The 18,904-nt window shown below is 46.5% G+C and overlaps 1 protein-coding gene across 1 annotated transcript in view; it reads left to right on the top strand.

Annotated features, from left to right (window-relative positions):
• The window catches only part of MAOB (monoamine oxidase B), a 113,069-nt gene extending 109,088 nt beyond the window's left edge, over positions 1-3,981 (top strand). The window contains exons 13-15 of the mRNA XM_049643733.1: positions 491-602; positions 1,641-1,703; positions 2,977-3,981. Of these exons, the coding sequence (XP_049499690.1) occupies positions 491-602; positions 1,641-1,703; positions 2,977-3,129 (328 nt within the window). The 3' untranslated portion in view covers positions 3,130-3,981. The remainder of the gene's footprint in view (positions 1-490; positions 603-1,640; positions 1,704-2,976) is intronic.
• The last annotated feature ends 14,923 nt before the right edge of the window (positions 3,982-18,904 follow it).

Below are 18,904 nucleotides of genomic sequence, written 5' to 3'. Positions count from 1 at the left end.
CAGACCCACAGATTTGTTACCGGTCACCAGTAGAAAACTTCTTAGAACTCATTGGACCGTGCTCACTAAGAGATGGGGAATCCAAGAGCTCGGCGAGAGGAAGTGATTTGCCAAGTTCATTGCTGGAATAGCCAGGTAGGGAACCGGGACATGTATCACCTTGCTTACAGCTGGTGAGCCATGAACGGAGCTATACATGACTTGGCTCAAATAGTCCCAAGTTCCACGTAGGTGACGTAAATACATACTCCCCTGATGTCAGTCCCTTTACCTGTAAGCTCTTGGTGCAGGAGGGGACTTCAGCTTGCATTCCTTGTCTGTAACAAGGACCATGCGATAGCTAGAGGAAGCTGTGAACCTTATTTCAGAATTGCCAGTGTGCTCCTGATGTTTAGTATCGGAGGAAACCGACCACACTCGGTCTTTGCGGGCAGGCTCTTCTCTGACTCTCTGAGACTGACCACTTTTACCTCTTTGCTTTTGTTTCAAGGGTTCTACGACAGCCCGTGGGCAGGATTTATTTTGCAGGCACCGAGACGGCCACCCACTGGAGTGGCTACATGGAGGGGGCTGTGGAGGCCGGGGAGAGAGCAGCCAGAGAGGTAAGGCCTCGGGGTCACGGGCTGTGGGGAAGGAGGCAATGCAGGAGTCTGACAAACAGGTCGAAGATGTCTGAGATCCTGGAGGCCAACTCCCCAGTAACCTCCACCTGAAGATCCATGAAACACCGCTTTTAAAAATTTTTTTAATGTTTATTTACTTTTGAGAGACAGAGAGACAGAGGGCGAGCGGGGGAGGGGCAGAGAGAGAGGGAGACACAGAATCTGAAGCAGGCTCCAGGCTCTGAGCTGCCAGCACAGAGCCCGACGCGGGGCTCGAATCCACGAACCGTGAGATCATGACCTGAGGGGAAGTCCGGCACTTAACCGACTGAGCCACCCAGGCGCCCCATGAAACACCATTTTAACAGTATTCTCAGGAACAATGAACATCTTAATCCAGAAGCAATAATGAAAATATCTGTCATGGAACCCAAAGTAAAAAGACCCTATGGGGCAAAAGATCACTATGGATATACTTAAAAGATAACCTAGGTCTAATATAAAACCAAACACATTTTTATTATGACTCAGAATTCGTTTATATATTTCCTGACAACCCCTATGATCTCATGTTCAAAACTACTAAAATTTCTGGTGAGCCTAACAGTTGGAGCCTCTTATGTTCTAGATGAAAGACCTTTTAGAGCCTTTTAAAGGTTGAATGGACCACATTGGCTTTTACCCTGGTGTTTTGATGGATATCCCAAGAAACGTTCAGTTAGTCCTGTATTTTTTATTTAAAAATTTTTTTTCTGTTTATTTATTTTTGAGAGAGAGAGAGAGAGAGAGAGAGCGAGCACGAGTGGGGGGAGGGGCAGAGAGAGAGGGAGACACAGAATCCGAAGCAGGCTCCATGCTATCAGCACAGAGCCAGACATAGGCGCTTGAACTCACAAACCTTAGAATCATGACCTGAGCCAGAGTTGGACGATTAGCCGACTGAGCCACCCTGGCGCCCCCAGTTAGTCCTTCAAAGAGCAGATTCGCAGGAAGATGGTGTCACTTTTACTATTCGCGAAAATAACTCTTTCTTTTCAGATCCTGCATGCCATGGGGAAGATCCCAGAGGATGAAATCTGGCAGGGAGAACCAGAGTCAGTGGTAGGTTGCATTTTATTTCATGAATTTAAATCTCCTTTCTCTAAAAACAATTATTTGCAGAAAGAACCACTTGTATATAGTCCCACGCCTTTCCCTAAGTGATTCAACCCATGCATGCTTAAAAAGATAACCATGATGGAGACCAATTGGACAATAAATTTCATATTAAAAAAAATTAAAAAATTAAAAAAATCAAAATAAAATAAAACCTCCGGTTTTTCAGAAAAAAATGGAAACCAATTTGACAATGAATTTCATATTTAAAAAAATACATAAATAATAAAAAAATAAAAAATTAATACAAATAAATAGGTAAATAAAATAAAATCACTGTTTCTCAGGAAAAATAAATAAATAAATAAATAGACAGATAGATAACCATGAGTGAGGGCAGAGGTGAGAGAGATGTAAAAGAAATCGATAAATTTGTAGCTGCCACATCCATTGCAGATTATCAGGGGGAAAAAAAACACGATTTTTTTTTTTTGGCCAGAGAGTTCTAGGACATATTAAGAATTCAATGATTGCCTGCTGAATATATCTCTAACCTGGTGATTCCCAACAAGGGGTAGGAAACGAAAGGAAGATATGTCAGCATCCCCTGTCTACAGTCCAAGGGATGCAGCGGAATGAAACGGAGCAGATTTAGATTAAAAACAGCATTTGCAGTATACGCCCTATTACTTTTCTAATAAAACCTCAGGAACTTTTCCTATAGAGTGAAATGCATTGCAGAGGACAAGGGTCAAAAGGGTCAGAGTTACTCCTTGATCAAGGTGAAAAGTAAAGCTCTGCCAGTGCCCATCACTGTCTTAGTGCCTCTGTCAGAGATGGGACTGGGGGCTGAATGGACCGCGGATTCATTCCCCTCAACAAATAGTGACTTTGTAGCTACTCTGCCGCGGCCACCATGTTAAGGGCCTACCACTGCGTCCATGGGGCGACAACATGTGGGGAGAACAGGTGATAACCAGAAGGCACAAGGCTCATGAACCAGACACGCCAGGAGTGTGAAAACAAGGGGCCATCTTGGCCTGAGGACACAGGAAAGGCTCCCCCAGGAGCCTGTGAACTAAGACTGGAAGCATGACTCCGCATTAGCCAAGTAAAGGGCCTAGCGGAGAATGGGGGATGCGTGTCATGAGCAGCGGGCACTTTATATTTAACGGCCCAGCGGTTGGCAAGAGTGGGTCATGTTCAGAGAGCTGGAGGAAATATTTCTGGAGCAAAGCGCATAAGCCCCGTACTGACAGCGTATGTTCTCCGAATCCAGGATGTCCCCGCGCAGCCCACTACCGCGACCTTCTTGGAGAGACATTTGCCCTCTGTGCCAGGCCTGCTGAGGCTGCTTGGACTGACCACCATCCTTTCGGCAACCGCTCTCGGCTTCCTGGCCCACAAGAGGGGTCTACTTGTGCGGTTCTAAGGAGGGGGCGTCTGTAACTACACTTTCCCTTTACTCCGTCGGGTGTGTGGGTTTGGGGAAGGGGTTGCAATAAAGTTCCAAGAAGATGTGTAGACTGGAGAATGAGGTGGGGAGCACGAAGACAAGTCAGACTTCCGACCGCAGCACACACAGTATGTCTTCTTCCATTTGGCCCCTACATGTGGTCCCCCGTACCTGGCTTCGCGCTCTGTCTTGCCCATGTCCCACTTTACCACCCCCAGAATCTTTACAGTAGCTAAACAGGCTCTTTGAGGTCCTCGCTGTCCCACAATGCACCTTGCCCATGCACAAGAAAGCTAGTTTTTTCCCCACCTCTGTGGCTTTGTGCTCGTCTCTTACATATAACGTCCTCTTCGTCCAAGTTCTCTGCCTTTGTCCTTAGAATCCCATAATGTTATCGCTGGGCCTTAGAGACCACCCAGGCTTCACCTTCTATTATAGTGGTGATCAAACCAAGGCCAGGAGGGGCAGAGCTGAATGAATTGCCCCAGGTCTACAATAAGCCACTGATACCTGGGGGGCTAGAACACAGGTCCGTTGCCTTTCCCACCCCTCAGTATGTGTGCCCCGATCACCCTCTTCCACTCCCTGCCATGGTCACTGATGGCGTTCCTTTGTGTGGGTTTGCTCTGTACTGAGTTGTTACGCGCTACGCAGTGCTACTCGTTATGTATCCTTAAGTCTTACTGTCTCATGCAATGCATCTTCGGATGATGTTAATTTCTTGGAGGATAGGAATCTTGTCTTTTCTTCCCTTTGTACCCTCCATTGTGTCTGGATACAGAGGTCAGCACACATTTAGGCAATCTAAAATAAAGTTGATTGACCAGATGTCTGTTGTCTTCTTTTGGGGGGTGGTGACTTTCGAGGTTTTGACCGATCAAATCAAGACCCAGTATTAGGCACATAACTGTGGGTTTAATGTATTTGGTCAAAATTTCCTCGAGGCCTAGATGATGCATGCATTTTGACTGCGTGACCCATCATGGGCGATGTGTAGGTGAACACTTGGTAAATGATCCATAATGATATTATAAGGATGCTAAGAGAACTCCTTCCTTTCATACCCCCCCACAAAAACCTGTCAAAGTAATTGGCATATTAATAAGATGCTTTAACTAATAAGATAATTATAATATTTCAGTTGACTGTTTCATATTCCTTATCAGTGCAAAGCTTTTTACTAGGCACACTCATTAATTTAAAAGTACAGTTTCAGAGTCCATTAAATCCTATTCAAACTACTTTTTGAATAGGATATCATCATTTCAAAATATTCACGTGTCTCAACTCCCGAGGTCAGTTCTTGTCACAGTATATTTTAAATCCATACATGACCATTGTCATTCCCTTCTTTAGAAAATGGTATCTATATGAGATGATGATGTTGATGAACCTTATTGTAGTAATCATTTCACAGTATATATGTTCCATCATTGTGATGTACATTTTAAACTTACACTGTGCTGCATATCAGTTAGATCTCAATGTAACCGGGGCACAAAGGTTTACCGAATTTTTAAAAAAGAAGAACCAGGGGCGTCTGGGTGGCTCAGCTGATTGAGCATCCGACTCTTGATTTGGGCTCAGTTCATGATCCCAGAGTCATGAGATCAAGCCCCGAGTTCTGCTCTGTGCTGACAGCGCGAAGCCTGCTTGGGATTCTCTCCCCCACCTCTGCCCCTCTCCCACTCAGGCACGTGCACTCTCTTTTTCTGAAATAAATCAATTTTTAAAAATAAATGGTTTAAAAAAAAAAAAAAGGAATGGGTGCCTGGGTGGCTCGGTCGGTTAAACGTCCGACTTCAGCTCAGGTCATGATCTCACGGTTTGTGAGTTCGAACCCCGCATCAGGCTCCTTGCTGTCAACGCAGAGCCCACTTGGGATCCTCTGTCTCCCTCTCTCTGCCCCTCCCCCCACTCATGCACGCTCTCAATAAATAAATAAATAAACAAATAAACAAATGATAAAAAATTAAAATAAAAAAAAAACACAGGAAGAATCACATCAGGAGTTACCTTTTCCAGGAATCTTCTGGACCATCGATCCTCCATTTGGGCCAGATAGTCCTTTTCTTTGTTCTCCCAATGCCACATGCATAGACCTTGTGTCCTACACTTACCACACGATACTGCAATTGCCCAGTCATGTCAATTATCAGTTACCGAGGTAAATCCTGAGATCGACAAAAATGGGAAATGTGAAAGCCGTAAAAAACAGTTTCTTCTCCGTTAAAACTCCTCATCAGTTTTGAGGGTATAAAAAGAGTGGGGAGGCCTTTTGTGAATGGGGTAGATTAATGAAGAGATCTCTCCAGAGAGCTGCCATGCTCTGAGTCCAATGCACCCCAAGGAGGAAGGAGAGGGGTGCTACCTTCTTATCCCAAGCCTAGTGAGAGGGGTTTATTTCCTCTGAGCGATTGACACACCCCTGAGGAATCTAAAGCCCTGGGCTCTGCTCAAGGTGCTTCTGACCAGAGAGCAAGGGACTCTCACAGAGACTGCCAAAAAATGAGAAGCTGAATAGGTATCAAAATTGGCCATCCGCAGGGGCGCCTGGGTGGCTCATTTGGCTAAGCGTCCAACTTCGGCTCAGGTCGTGATCTCGCAGTTGATGAGTTTGAGCCCTGCATCGGGCTCTCTGCTGTCAGCGGAAGCCCACTTCAGATTCTCTCTCTGTCCCTCACCCCCCTCTCAAAAATAAGTAGATCGTTTTTAAAAAGTTGAGCATCCACAAGGAAGGCACTGCCTGTGTTGGGGTAGTCAACGTCAGAAAGGGCCAGTATGAAAGTCTCTGAATAAAACCCCACAAGTGTCCCCATAAGAGTCAGTCTTCATGACATTCATGTCCAGAGAATATAAAACCATCATCCAAGAGGACCACTCAAGTAGGAATGTTCACTGAACCTCCTTCCCTCGTCCCTTTCCACACACACCCCTGAAGTCACTTGGCCTACTGAGGCATCTCAACAGCAGTGACCAATGTCATTGGATGTGACATCATGCGATGTCCTAAGATGTCAGGGACGTCATGAGACTTCACTGAACTACAGTGGGCTGATGTCCCCTACTTCACTTCTAGTTTTTCTATGGAAACTGAGTATACCTCTGCCAACATTCCTCCCTCCCATCTGCTTTCTTTCAAACTTCAATTCTCCTTGTCCCCAATTACCTAGCCCTCTGTCACTACACACCCTTTAGGATTTTGTCTCCTGGACAATCTGTCAGGATCACTTTACTCCCATCTTAGCCCTGGCTCCAAACTAAGAAGGACATGTTCTCATTTCAACAATCGATTAAACCTTGTGATCCAAAGAAAATTGTCTAGAATGTTCTGGAATCTAAGGAACTGTGTACACAACCAGGTGCAATGTGGTGCTGGGTTTGTGGTTGTTTGTTTCCTGTTAGTTTGTTTTTTAAGTGCTGAGCAAGATTCATCAGGAAATTCTCCTGGAGAGGGAATCTTAATGACATTTCAGTCTGTAGACACTAGAAGCCAAGCTCCTGCATTGGCAACAACTGATCTAATCAGACCCTGGGCTGCTACTTTCTGATGTGATTGCTCTTGTCATTTCTGCTGAGACCATGCAATGAGTCACTGACATATCATATACCACTCCAGCAGAATGACATTTCAGCCTCTGGCCCCCATCCGTGATCCCTTTTGACCTCTTCTTTCGCCTTTCCTTACTTCACTAATCCTCAACCATTTCTTCCTTAAGCATTCTGGTTCAGTTTATTCTTCTGTTTCAAGGCAAAATGCTGAGTGGCACTGAGCTTTTGCACTTGAGTCTGACATACCGAACTGTCTTACCTCTAGGCCATTTCATTGTATTGTATTTTCTTTTCCCTAACCTGCTGTTGTTATAGACTCTTAAGTCTGAAGTTCTCTTTTGGCCAGCAAAAGGGCGGACGCAGGATTGAAAGCGAGAGATGGCTAATGTCCGGGAAAAGACAAGAGCCCCGAATAAGGGGCCTTGCCCCATTTTTATTAGGATCAGAAGGCTTACAAACATAACGATCGACATGCACATAAGGACAGTGAATCTGTGAACATTAGCTTGTGGACGTGAGGGAAAGGGGGTCTCGAGGATACTTAGGGTTAGGGGTTTGGGTTAATACAAAACAAAATCCAGGCGCTGGGCAGTTGGGAGGAAGGTTGTTTACAGCGGACATGAGGCAGCATCTCTGTTTATCTTTGCCAGCCTTGGGAATGAGACAGATAGGGGGAAATAACCTCAGGGTTGACAAGCCACCTTTTCTTTTGTTAACCATCTCCACTCCAGGCGGCTTTGTTTGCAGCACAGCGGTCCATAGTCCAATTCACCAATTTACCTAACCTGGCCCTATCCTCCTGTGAAAGCAGCTTTCTGCTATAGTATTAAATTGGGGGTGCTTTCACCCTGAATATCTAATCTTGTTACTCCTATGTATTGGGCACCTTTGTGCCGTTTCTATTTCAAGCCTTTGCCTCTCTCTATTTTGAGGGGCTCTGCACCCCTCCCTATTTTGGGGTGCCTTTGTACCTCCCTATTCCTGACACCTTTGTGCCTCCCTATTCTCAGGGTGTCTTTGCACCCCCCTGTTCTTGGGTGACAGTCTGATTTACCCAAACTTGGGGGTGAGCATTTCATGACTTTGTATTTCTTTATGACTTGTCAACCCGTTGGTGTGAGCCTGGGGTGGGGGGCGGGGAGGTTCCTAAGCTTATCCTCCACATGCTGTCAGGAGCTTTTCAATCCCAGAATCTTCCCTGTGTTATAGAAAATCAAGAGGAAAGTCCTGATTTATGGCAGAGGGTGCGGGTGGGGCAGTGGGAAGAAGACCAGAGAGCTGGCTTGGGCTGTGAGCCCCTCATCCCCATTACCCATTCCTCTTCTCTGGCCTCCTGCTGTCCTCTGTCCGCTCTTCTCCTCTTCTGCTGCTTGTCCTCCAGTGCAGCCAAGTGCTTGGGCCCCAGTCCACCGGTCAACACTGGGTTTGGGTAAATATAACCCCTTCTGGAGTCCAAGGCTCACTGGCGATATTGGCCCTTTGGATTATGCATCTGTATGTTTTAGGAGCATCCCAAGGACAAGACGGTCTTCAAAGTAATGTTTTTCTAAAAGCTGCTTGGAGTGTTAAAATCAGGAAAGAAATTGTGTCCTTAAGTAGTGTAAGAGCCTCCCTGCCAACTCCCTGCCTCCTTGAGCCCCTTTATTCTAGGTGCCCAGTGCCAAAAGCACCACTTAAGCAAAGGACAATGTAGGTGATGAAACTTGCCATAGAAAAGAGCAGTATAAGAACGGGGCTCACAGAGGGGGGCTCTAGATGTTACAGGCCATTCCCATCGGCAATGGCCATTTCTTTTTGAGCCACAAGTTAGGGCAAAATGTTTGGTATTAGACTTAGTCAATAATCAATCCTTCCAACTTCTTCCTAATAGAATCTTGCTTTGGTTCAGCTATTCGCCCACTGTTCTGCTGCAGGATAGCTAGGCTGGCCACGTCCTCAGCCCCAAGCTGTGGGTACTGGTCAGTCTAAGCGAATCGTGGTGGGCCTGTTTCCTTTGTCAATGATTGACTTAAGCCTAACTATGTTATGCAATTCTGCCTAATGGAACAAAAGAAGTCTTCTTGGGAGGTAGGCTAGAGCTTCTGGGAAAGTGAGGGAAAGGGTTCCTCACTCTTTTTTTTTTTTTTAAGATTTGATTTTTAAGTAATCTCTACACCCAGTGTCGGGCTCGACCTTACAACCTTGAGATCAAGAGTCACATGCTCTACTGACTGAGCCAGCCAGGCACTCCAGGGACCTTCATTCTTAAAAACAGACACATGAAATAAAAAGTCCCCTCCCATACTTCCTATGGACAAGTGTCTGGATGAGATATTTGTAATTGCTACAACCATCTAACTTTCAAGCCAATGACAAATCCCACACACAGAACAGGTCAGGGCCAAAAAAGTCACAGAGAGGGATGCCTGGGTGGCTCAGGTGGTTAAGCGTCCGACTCTTGACTTTGGCTCAGGTCATGACCTGACGGTTGTGGGACCGCGCCCCGCGTCGGGCTCTGGGCTGATAGTGCGAAGCCTGGCTTGGGATTTTTTCTCTCTCCCTCTGTCTCTGCCCCCCCCCCCCACCCCGCTTTGCACACGTGTGTTCTCTCTTTCTCTCTCAAACTAAATAAATAAACATTTTTTAAAAAGTCACACAGAAACTGAGTTGCATTCCTGATGCACCCTGCTTACAGCCTACCCTGACTCAGGATGGCTGACCATATGAAAAATAAGTTCAACAGTTTTAAATATGTGTTTTCTGGTATTTAGAGTCCAAAGCATCCTACAAGATGCACCTAACTCGACACAACTTAAGACCTTCTTTCAAGACCGTCTTAGGATAATAATCATGCTTATTATTAATTGTGATAACAGCTACCCTTCATTACGCATGTATTATTTACAAGACACTGTATATCATCTCTTTCAATCCTGAGATCACCCCCATCATCTCCATTATACAGATGAGGAGTCTGAGTCTCAGAGATGCTATGAGACAAAGGTCTCATAATCAGGAAGAGGTGGACATGAGCTTCAACCCCCCACCCCCACCCCGGGAGTTGTTCTAAACCTCTAGGTGTTCTCTTCACTTCCTGAGCCAGGCTTATAAGAAGTTACCCAGATGTCCATCAATGGATGAATGGATAAGGAAGATGTGGTATATACACACAATGGAATATTACTCAACAATCAAAAAGAATGAAATCTTGCCATTTGCAACTACGTGGAGGGAACTGGAGGGTATTATGCTGAGTGAAATTAGTCAGAGAAAGACAAATATCATATGACTTCACTGATACGAGGACTTTCAGAGACAAAACAGATGAACATAAGGGAAGGGAAGCAAAAAGAATATAAAAACAGGGAGGGGGAACAAACCATAAGAGACTCAAATATGGGGAACAAACAGAGGGTTACGGGAGGGGTTGTGGGAGGGGGGATGGGCTAAAAGGGTAAGGGCCACTAAGGAATCTACTCCTGAAATCATTGTTGCACCATATGCTAACTAACTTAGATGGAAATTTACAAATAAATAAATTAGTAATAAAAGAAAAAAAGAAGTTATCCAGAACACCAAGGACCTGACCTCTCTGAGTTGCTAGTATTTCCAAAGCCTAGATATTTTCCTTTGCAAAACAGCTTTTTTCTTGCTCTCTTAGCACTCTGTTGAACCCCCACATCTTCTTTATATATATATATATATATATATATTTTATTTTTTTTTTTTTTTTTTGCCTACTGCACTATATGGATCATAGGATCATCCCCATTCAACCATAACTCAGCAAGTATATATTGAATACTATCTCTTCCGGGTCTTCTAGGTGCTGGGAATATAGTTGTGAACAAAACTGAGGAAGCCCCTCCCTCATGGAGCTTAAATGCTAACAGGTAGACAATCAATCAGTCAGTACTGTGATGCACCATCCGTGGAGAGAAGTGTCATCAAGAAAATGCAAGCAAGGTAGGGGAAAAGTTGTGGTGTGGGCAGAGGGTGGTATGCTCTTTGGGGGAAGAGCCTTCCAGGCAGGCGAAACAGCAGGTGCAAAGCCCAAAGGTGAGAGTGTGATTGGAACATCAAAGAAATAGCAAAGGAGCCCGCAAGGCAGGAGCAAGAGTCACAGAAAACTAGCGGTAGAGGAAATAAGGTTGAGAGTTTGACGGGAGCCAGGTCATGTCTTAGGCCATAGTAAGGCTCTGCCTTTTCAGTATGAGGGTGAAGACAATCTACTGGAGGGTTTCTAGCAGGCGAGGAGGTTTGGCAAATGCTGGGCCACTTGGGTGGCTCAGTCCATTAAGCGTCTGAGTCTCAGTTTCAGTTCAGGTCACGATCTCAGGGTTCGTGAGTTCAAGCCCCATGTCTGCCTCTGCGCTGCTTGGGATTCTCTCTCTCCCTCTCTCTCTCTCTGCCCCTCTCCTGCTCATACAGTCTCTGTCTCTCTCAAAATAAATACACTTAAAAAATGTTTTTTCCAGGGGCACCTGGGTGGCTCAGTCGGTTAAGCGTCCGACTTCCGCTCAGGTCGTGAACTCACGGTTTTTGAGCTCGAGCCCCGCTTTGCGCTCTGTGCTGACAGCTCGGAGCCTGGAGCCTGCTTCGGATTCTGTGTCTCCCTCTTTCTCTGCCCCTCCCTCACTCATACTCTGTCTCTCTTTGTCTCAGAAATAAACATTAAAAAAAAAAAAACTTAAGGGGCGCCTGGGTGGCTCAGTCGGTTAAGCAGCTGACTTTGGCTCAGGTCATGATCTCACGGTCCATGAGTTCGAGCCCCACGTCGGGCTCTGCGCTGACAGCTCGGAGCCTGGAGCCTGCTTCGGATTCTGTGTCTCCCTCTCTCTGACCCTCCCCTGTTCATGCACTGTCTCTCCCTGTCTCAAAAATAAGTAAAACGTTAAAAAAAATTTTTTTTAATAAAAAAAAATTTTTTTTAATAAAAAAAAATTTTTTTAAATAAAAAAAAATTTTTTTTAAATAAAAAAAAAATTTTTTAAATAAAAAAAATTTTTTTTTAAATAAAAAAAATTTTTTTTCCAAAAAATTTGTTTGTAAGAATTACTTTGTAGAGGATACTATGGTCTGCCACCCAGATCCCTCTGCTGGGTACTAATGGTCCTCCTTCTCCCTGGAAGTTAGGAAGCTGATAGCTCATGGCTTTATCCCTTTCTGTAAGCTGATGAAACCCCCTGGCCCAAAGATCTGCCCCTCCCTAGGGGTAGTCCACATCCAATGACTGGGCTCAGCTGACACCTCTATGGCAATGAGGTCATAGTTCAACTTCACCTTCTGCCCAGTTTTGTTTCCCTCACTCCCTCATAGGTGTTGATCCCAAGGGCACCCTTGGGAAAACTTCCTTGGTCGCCTGGTCTAGTGTAATAGATTGGAGAGATCTATTACATATCCATGGACATCCAAGTGTGGATGGCAGGTAGACTATTAACCATGCCTGTTAGAGTTTAGGGGAGAGTTTGGGGCTGATGATATAATTTGGGGAGCCCTGGGATTGAGTGTAGATAGAGAAATGTCTGGGGATGCGCCCCGAGACGTTCGAACATTTCGTGTGAAATGTTCCGTATATATTCGCTCAATTGCAAGCAGTTGTGATTCTGGGGTGCCTGGGTGGCTCTGTCAGTTGAGCATCTGACTCTTGATTCCAGCTCAGGTCATGATCTCACAGTCCGTGGGTTCGAGCCCCACATCAGGCTCCATGCTGACAGAGTGGAGCCTGCTTGGGATTCTCTGTCTCCCTCTCTCTCTTCCCTTTCCCTGCTTGTGTTCTCTCTCCCTCTCTTTCAAAAATAAATAAACATTTTTTAAAAACCCAAACAAACAGCTGTAATCCCTAAAAGAACCATGGCAATTAGAGTACTCAGAAAGACTGCTGCGATCATCCATGATTTCACTCTGATCATCCATTATGAGCTACATTATTACAGCTTTCCAGTGATGATAATAACCTGATGTTAGAAGGTGAATAGTTATTTTTTTAAATCTCCTGAAAACATTTGTTGTATATTTCTGATGTTCAGACACCTGGTGAAACGATCTGCTGTTGTTATTTATGTATTTGCTTATTGTCTGCTCCTTCCCAAAGGATTTGAGGCAACATCTAGCAGTACATGTAAATATAAAGATAATAAATCAAAACAAAATCAAGACTTGTGCCCTCAAAAAAGATGGCGGGGGGGGGGAAGGAAGGGGGGAATCTGAGGGACAGGACTCTGGCAAGGACACACTGACCAAGGCCTAAAGTGTCCCTGTTTTTTTAAATGTTTATTCATTTTTGAGAGAGAAACCATGGGGCGTGGGGGACAGAGGATCCGAAGCAGGCTCTTCGCCGACAGCAGCGAGCCTGATGTGGGGCTTGAACTCCTGAGAAGCGCCGAGATCGTGACCTGAGCTGAAGTCTGACACTCGACTGACTGAGCCGCCCAGGCGTTCCCTCCATTTTATTTTGTCGTACTGTCTGAAACATTACATCAGAAAGCCTCTTGGTTAGGGGTCTCTCAAAATGCACATTCAGCCCACCAAGTGATCTCCTGGCACGTCTTACCCTAGTGTGAATAAGCTTCATCAGATTGTGGTGAACCCAGAGATAAAATCTTCTCCGAAGATGGATTTCTGAGCAATATTGGCATCAGGTGAGCTCGGGATGTTGGGAGACCCATGATTCTTCCTTCCCCTTCACTTTCTGGGCTCTTTCTCCGGCTCTCCCCTTCAATGTCAGCCTTTCCTCATGTCTCTCCTTGGCCTCCTCCTGGTCTGCTTTTGGTGGGCGACCTCCCCCTTTTCCAAGATCCTGTTGCCGGGAAAGGGCCCCCAACGTGTGCCATGTTTTCCGGGGGTCAGGAAGGGGGTTGCTAAAAGATCCTTTACGTGGCTTGACCTTACGTGTGTCGCCTGTTTGAAAGAGCTCAGTGAAAAAGTGCACGGGCCAACTGGGATAAAGATGGGTGACGGGGAAGGGGCTTGGTGAGTTCTAGTGGCCTTTTGTCCACCCAGCAGACTGGGGCCTGAGAACCCTCTATTGGGGCTTGTACTTGTGGGCAATACCTCTTTGTTGGGCAGCCTCCCCTATTGTCAGCGTGGAGAATTTCTACCTTGTGTCTTCAGCCACTCTGCTCCAGAAGGCCGTTCTTCAGGAAGTCAAGGGGAGGAGGGTGGGCTGGGCCAGTGAGGCTGTACCCCCAGCGCGATCCATCGGGACTTGCAATCACAGAGTATCCCTGGCTTGGTAGGGTGACCCGGATAGGTGAGCAGGGAGAGCAGCAGGATCCCAGGTGGGACTGGCAGGTGAGTCGGTCAAGGTCTCAAGGGAGACTCGGGCAGGTGGATCCAGAGGTCCCGCCCTCAGCTGGGGGCAAGGGCAGGAGGTGGGAAGCTCCTGGGTTCCAGCTATATCCTGGCCTCACAGGGCAATTAAAGTGCCCAACGCAGACCACGGGCCTAAGACTGGGTCCAGACCCCATCCTCTGACAAAGATAGGCCTGCCTTAGGGAACAGGACTGAGGTTCTGTGCCTTATAACCATCAGCAGCCCCCTGGGAGGGGGCTTGAAAGCACTCACCTCATGCCAAACGATCCTCATATTGTGCCAATACTGTCTTCTAGCTTTACCTAACCAGAAATTTCACCTTGGACGGATTCATGTGTGTCGCCAGGAGTGGGAGTGCAGGAGGTGGAGGAGAAGGTTGGCCTAACTTTAAAAAATGCGGGCGGGGGGATGGGGGGGAGACCCTTCCCCGGGGTGTGCCCAATGTCAGTCCCAGCCCTTGAAGTGAGCGGGGGCGAGACTGGGTTTGTTCCTTTCTGTGCTGGTTAGTTTTAATTTGTTAATTTTGTATTTCAGCCCGATACCCAGCTTCCCCCTCAAGACTGGGCATGTCATAAATGATCGAGCAAAATAAATAATGAATAAATGCTTCTCTCTTAGATTCCAATTTAAATCCAAGGAGCCCTGGTGAGATCTGAGGACTGTTCCTGTCAATTATTTCTTCCAGACTGACCTCCGGTTACTAATTGGCTCATTTAAATTCCTTCTTTTGAGGGCATGTCGCAATGGAAGTAAAATAATTAAAGAGCAGAAAACTTGAATTTGTGGCTGGATACGTTTGAAGCTATGTCATTACCATTATGATGCCAGGCACCATATGGAATTGTGGTCCAGGGAAATGACAGTGGGTTTTAATTTTTCTCCTGCAAGTGGTGTTTCTTAGGAAAATATGAATATTAATGATGATTTCTGGTCCTTGCTTGCTTATAATCTCTATGTGTACCAAAAATACTGGCTTAGGTAAGTGCTTTTCATAAGTAACACAGGAAAACAACAATGATCGCATTTGTATGGCATATTGGGTAAATGGCTAAGGTCACTCCATGCGTGGAAGTGAGAAGCTTGGGGGTTCCAGCCACCCAAGACCTTGTCCCTCTGCTTAGAGGGTAATGGTCCCCAGATCTCTGCACACATATACCCTATTTGTGGGGGGCCTATCATTTGGGGAGATATTAGGCATCATTTAAACAAATGTGTGATTTCAAAGTTTTAGGGAGGGAACATCAAGACGATGATAAGAGATTATGATGGAGAGAATTCATTGTGGGAAAGGGATTGTCAGGAAAGGCATCATTGAGGAAATGATATATCATCAGTGACCCAAAGGATTTAGCCAGGAGAGGGAGAGAGAGAATCTCCACTCCTGATGTGGAGTCCGACGTGGGCGGGGCTCGATCTCACACCCGTGAGATCATGACCTGAGATGAAATCAAGAATCAGATGCTCAACCGACTGAGGCACCCAGGCGCCCCCCTAAAGGCAATTCTTAAAATAAATCAAAGTGTACATGTGGCAATCATAAGTATTCTCAGTTCTGTGTTAAATCCAAGAACTGAAACCAACATGCTCTCCTGTCCCTGAGCTGAACAATACGGGAACCGGTCAAAATAACTTGTCCTAGGACATACTTGCTCCTCGAATACAATGCTCTGAACTGACAAAAATATATTATCTACCAAGACTAAGAGCTTGCTCATCAAGACTCCCTTCATGACCCTGACCTCACTACGCCTGTAGACTCAGCCAATCTTAACCAGTTTTCTGCCTTGCAAGATCAGCCTTAAGGATCACCAAGCCCAAGTTGAAAACCCTAGAACTCCATCAACCCTGCCCTCATTTCTCCACTGCCAACGTGGTGTTCCCCCTTACTGCAGTGAGCCCGACAAACTGAGCGTTGCCCGTTCGGCGCGTCTTCTCGTCTTTCGGGAGGCCGACGTTTGACAGGGGCCTGGTAGGATACTTTTACTTTGAGGTTCTGCTAGCTAAAAGGGGGACTGAGAAGGTTTCTATAAAAGCACAGTGTTCAGTCATGGGCAGAGTCTGAAAGAACTTGGGTCAGAGAATAGATATCTCCTTGGATTAGAGAATAAAAATTTCTGTTCTCTCGTTTATTGAGGGTGAGAAACCTGGAGTCTAGTTTTGTGCTGACTTAAGACGATACGTTTGCTTCTCACGATCATAGGTTCCAGTCTTTCTGTATCGAAAAAGACAGAACCGGAACCAAGAAATGGTTATAGTCAGATGTGTGTGTGGTGGGGCAGGGAGTGGGGGCATTAGCAGAAGCAGAAGAGAGTGCGTATGTTTTTAAATCACTGAAAGATCTCCCTGCTGCTCCAAATTCAGGCACCTGAAATGGAATTTGAGGACAGACCAATGATGGCATTTAATTCTTGGGTTTCAAGAGCATGAAGGCCCACGTGACAGGTTGAATAATGACCCTGACAAAGATGTTCATGCCCTAGCCCCAGAACGATGAATCTATTGCCTTACATGGTAAAAGGGACTCTGTGGATAGGATTAAGGATTGTAAAAGAGGGAGGTTACCCTGGATTATCTGGGTGGGCCCCATTTTTAACGCAAGTATCCTCCTAAGAGGGATATCCTCAGGAGGGTCAAAGTTAAGGAGGAGGTTGTGTGTCCGTGGTAGCAAGAAACTGGAGTGATTCGGCCACCAGCCGAGCATGCTGGCAACCTTTGGGAGCTGGACGAGGCAAGGAATGGATTCTCCCCTGGAGCTTCCAGAAGGAGCCGGCTCTGTCGACTCCTTGATTTTAACCCTGTGAGACTCATTTCAGACTTTTGACCTCCACAACTACAACATTAAGTTTGTGTCGTTTTACGCCACGGAGTTCGTGGTCATTTGCAATAGGACCGATGGCAAAATAATACAGCCCAGAGAATTAAAACGGCTGACATGGCAGGGCGGCTGGGTGGCTCAGTCGGTGAAGCGTCCCACGTTGGCTCAGGTCATGATCTCGAGGTCCGTGAGTTCGAGCCCCGCGTCGGGCTCTGTGCTGACAGCTTGGAGCCTGGAGCCCGCTTCGGATTCTGTGTCTCCCTCTCTCTTTGCCCCTCCCCTACTCGTGCTCTGTGTCTGTCTCTCTCTCTCTCTCACCTCCCCGTGACCTTGTCTTTAGGATGCACACTCTGGCCTGCTCTGCGCAGTCTAAATACAAAACCCATCTCACCCTGGCAGCCGAAAACCTCCTTTTCTTAATATAAATCCAATTCACGGTGAGACCTACGGAGTGTATATCCAGGCTGGGGTGCACGCTTCACCCGCTTGGATGTGGTGTTTCCAGGGCACTATTGCTGAGGTCCTTCTGTTTGGTTCCAGGGACATCCCATTCACCGAACCCGCAGGACTCCCAGACACCTTTCAGGATGCCAGGCACTATTAGCCATAGGTTTTCTGAATTTGCGTAGCCCAGAATAATACAGGCTGTTGGGGGACCTCTAAGGTGGCCCCCGTACAATATAGGATCTAAAAGAAACACAATTTGGACTCCCAATGTGTAAAGAGCCGTGTAGATCTTACTGCACCACGACTCCTAGCTTTCTGTGTTCCTGGCTTGTCAAGGCAGCTTTTGAAAAAACCCCCTCTCTAGGTGCGCTGCCTACCCCCAAGTTGACTTCCTGGAACTTTCTGTTCTCCCCACCTCCCAGCCTCTCTTTCTCGCTTTTTCCAGATTAGTTCCCTGCTAAGGTAAAAGCAATTCCTTTCACCTCTCTTGGCTGCCACCAATTTTCCTCACCCCGGTGTCGTACGGACACAACAGAAACTGAGCCGCCAAACGCTTCTCACAAAACACCTTCCTGGGGGATTTTGGCAGAGGAAAGGCTGTGGACATATTAAGCATTAAATGTTTTTGATCCATGTGGCAACGGGAAAGCAAGAGAGCACAGACAAATGCGCCTGGAGGACATTCGGGGTGAAGGCGACACCCCTTCGTTTCCCCAAGAATGAAAATTCGTGAATACTTTAGGCTTTCCCTTGAAATAGCAGTATTTGGCCAGAAGATGGCACTCTTTTAAAACAAATTTAGGCCGCCCCTTCGCACAGGGAGCTGGAAGAGTGTCCTAGTTGATACAGATCTTGGGGTGCCGAGAAGGGCTGGGTAGAGAACAGGAACAGACTTAAGGTGAACAATGGTCCATGGAGCGAGTGGGACTTAACATTCAGCACTTATCGATGATGCTTGTGACTTTCTTTCCCATGTAGCCATGTTGTCGGCTCTGGACCGAATGGTGGTATCCCCACCAAAATTCCTCCGTTGAAATTCGAACCCCAAAGTTGACGGTATTAGGAGGCGGGGCCTTTGGGACGTGTGTAGGTCATGAGGGTAGAGTCCTCATGCATGGGATTTGCGCTCTTAGAAAAGAAGCTGGGGCAGTTTCCCTCACCCCTTCCGCCAGATGACGACACAGGAAAAAGGCATCGACTGGGAACCAGCGAGTGGGCCCTCACCAGTCACCGAATCTGTTGGATCCAGTGATCTTGGACTTCTAGCCTCCAGAACTGTGAGAAATAAATTTCTGCCATACGGAAGCCACCCAGTTTACGGCATTTTGTTGAAACGGCCCGAACGGACTAAGCCATCTTATTATTTGGTACTTCCTTTCTCTGTCCGCTGCCGTATTCTCATTGATTTGCTACATGGTGACACTTCTAAAGGCTTGAGGACATATCCTGGAAACTTCCCCTTAAATCTCATGTCCTCCCAGAACACTTCCGCCGCATTCGTATATTGTGTGCCTCTCTGTCATGGCACCGACCAGACCCACGGTGAATGTGTTCCTTGGCGTCTACACTAGACTTCGTGCTCCGTGAGGTGAGCTCTGTCTGTCTTGGTCACTGCTGAATCCCAGCACGGTGCCTGTCAGCACA

Source organism: Panthera uncia, chromosome X (genome assembly GCF_023721935.1).
Source record: "Panthera uncia isolate 11264 chromosome X, Puncia_PCG_1.0, whole genome shotgun sequence".
In the NCBI taxonomy this organism is placed as follows: Eukaryota; Metazoa; Chordata; class Mammalia; order Carnivora; family Felidae; genus Panthera; species Panthera uncia.
Note: the sequence above shows the minus strand (reverse complement) of the source record. Positions and strands in the feature narration are given on the sequence as shown.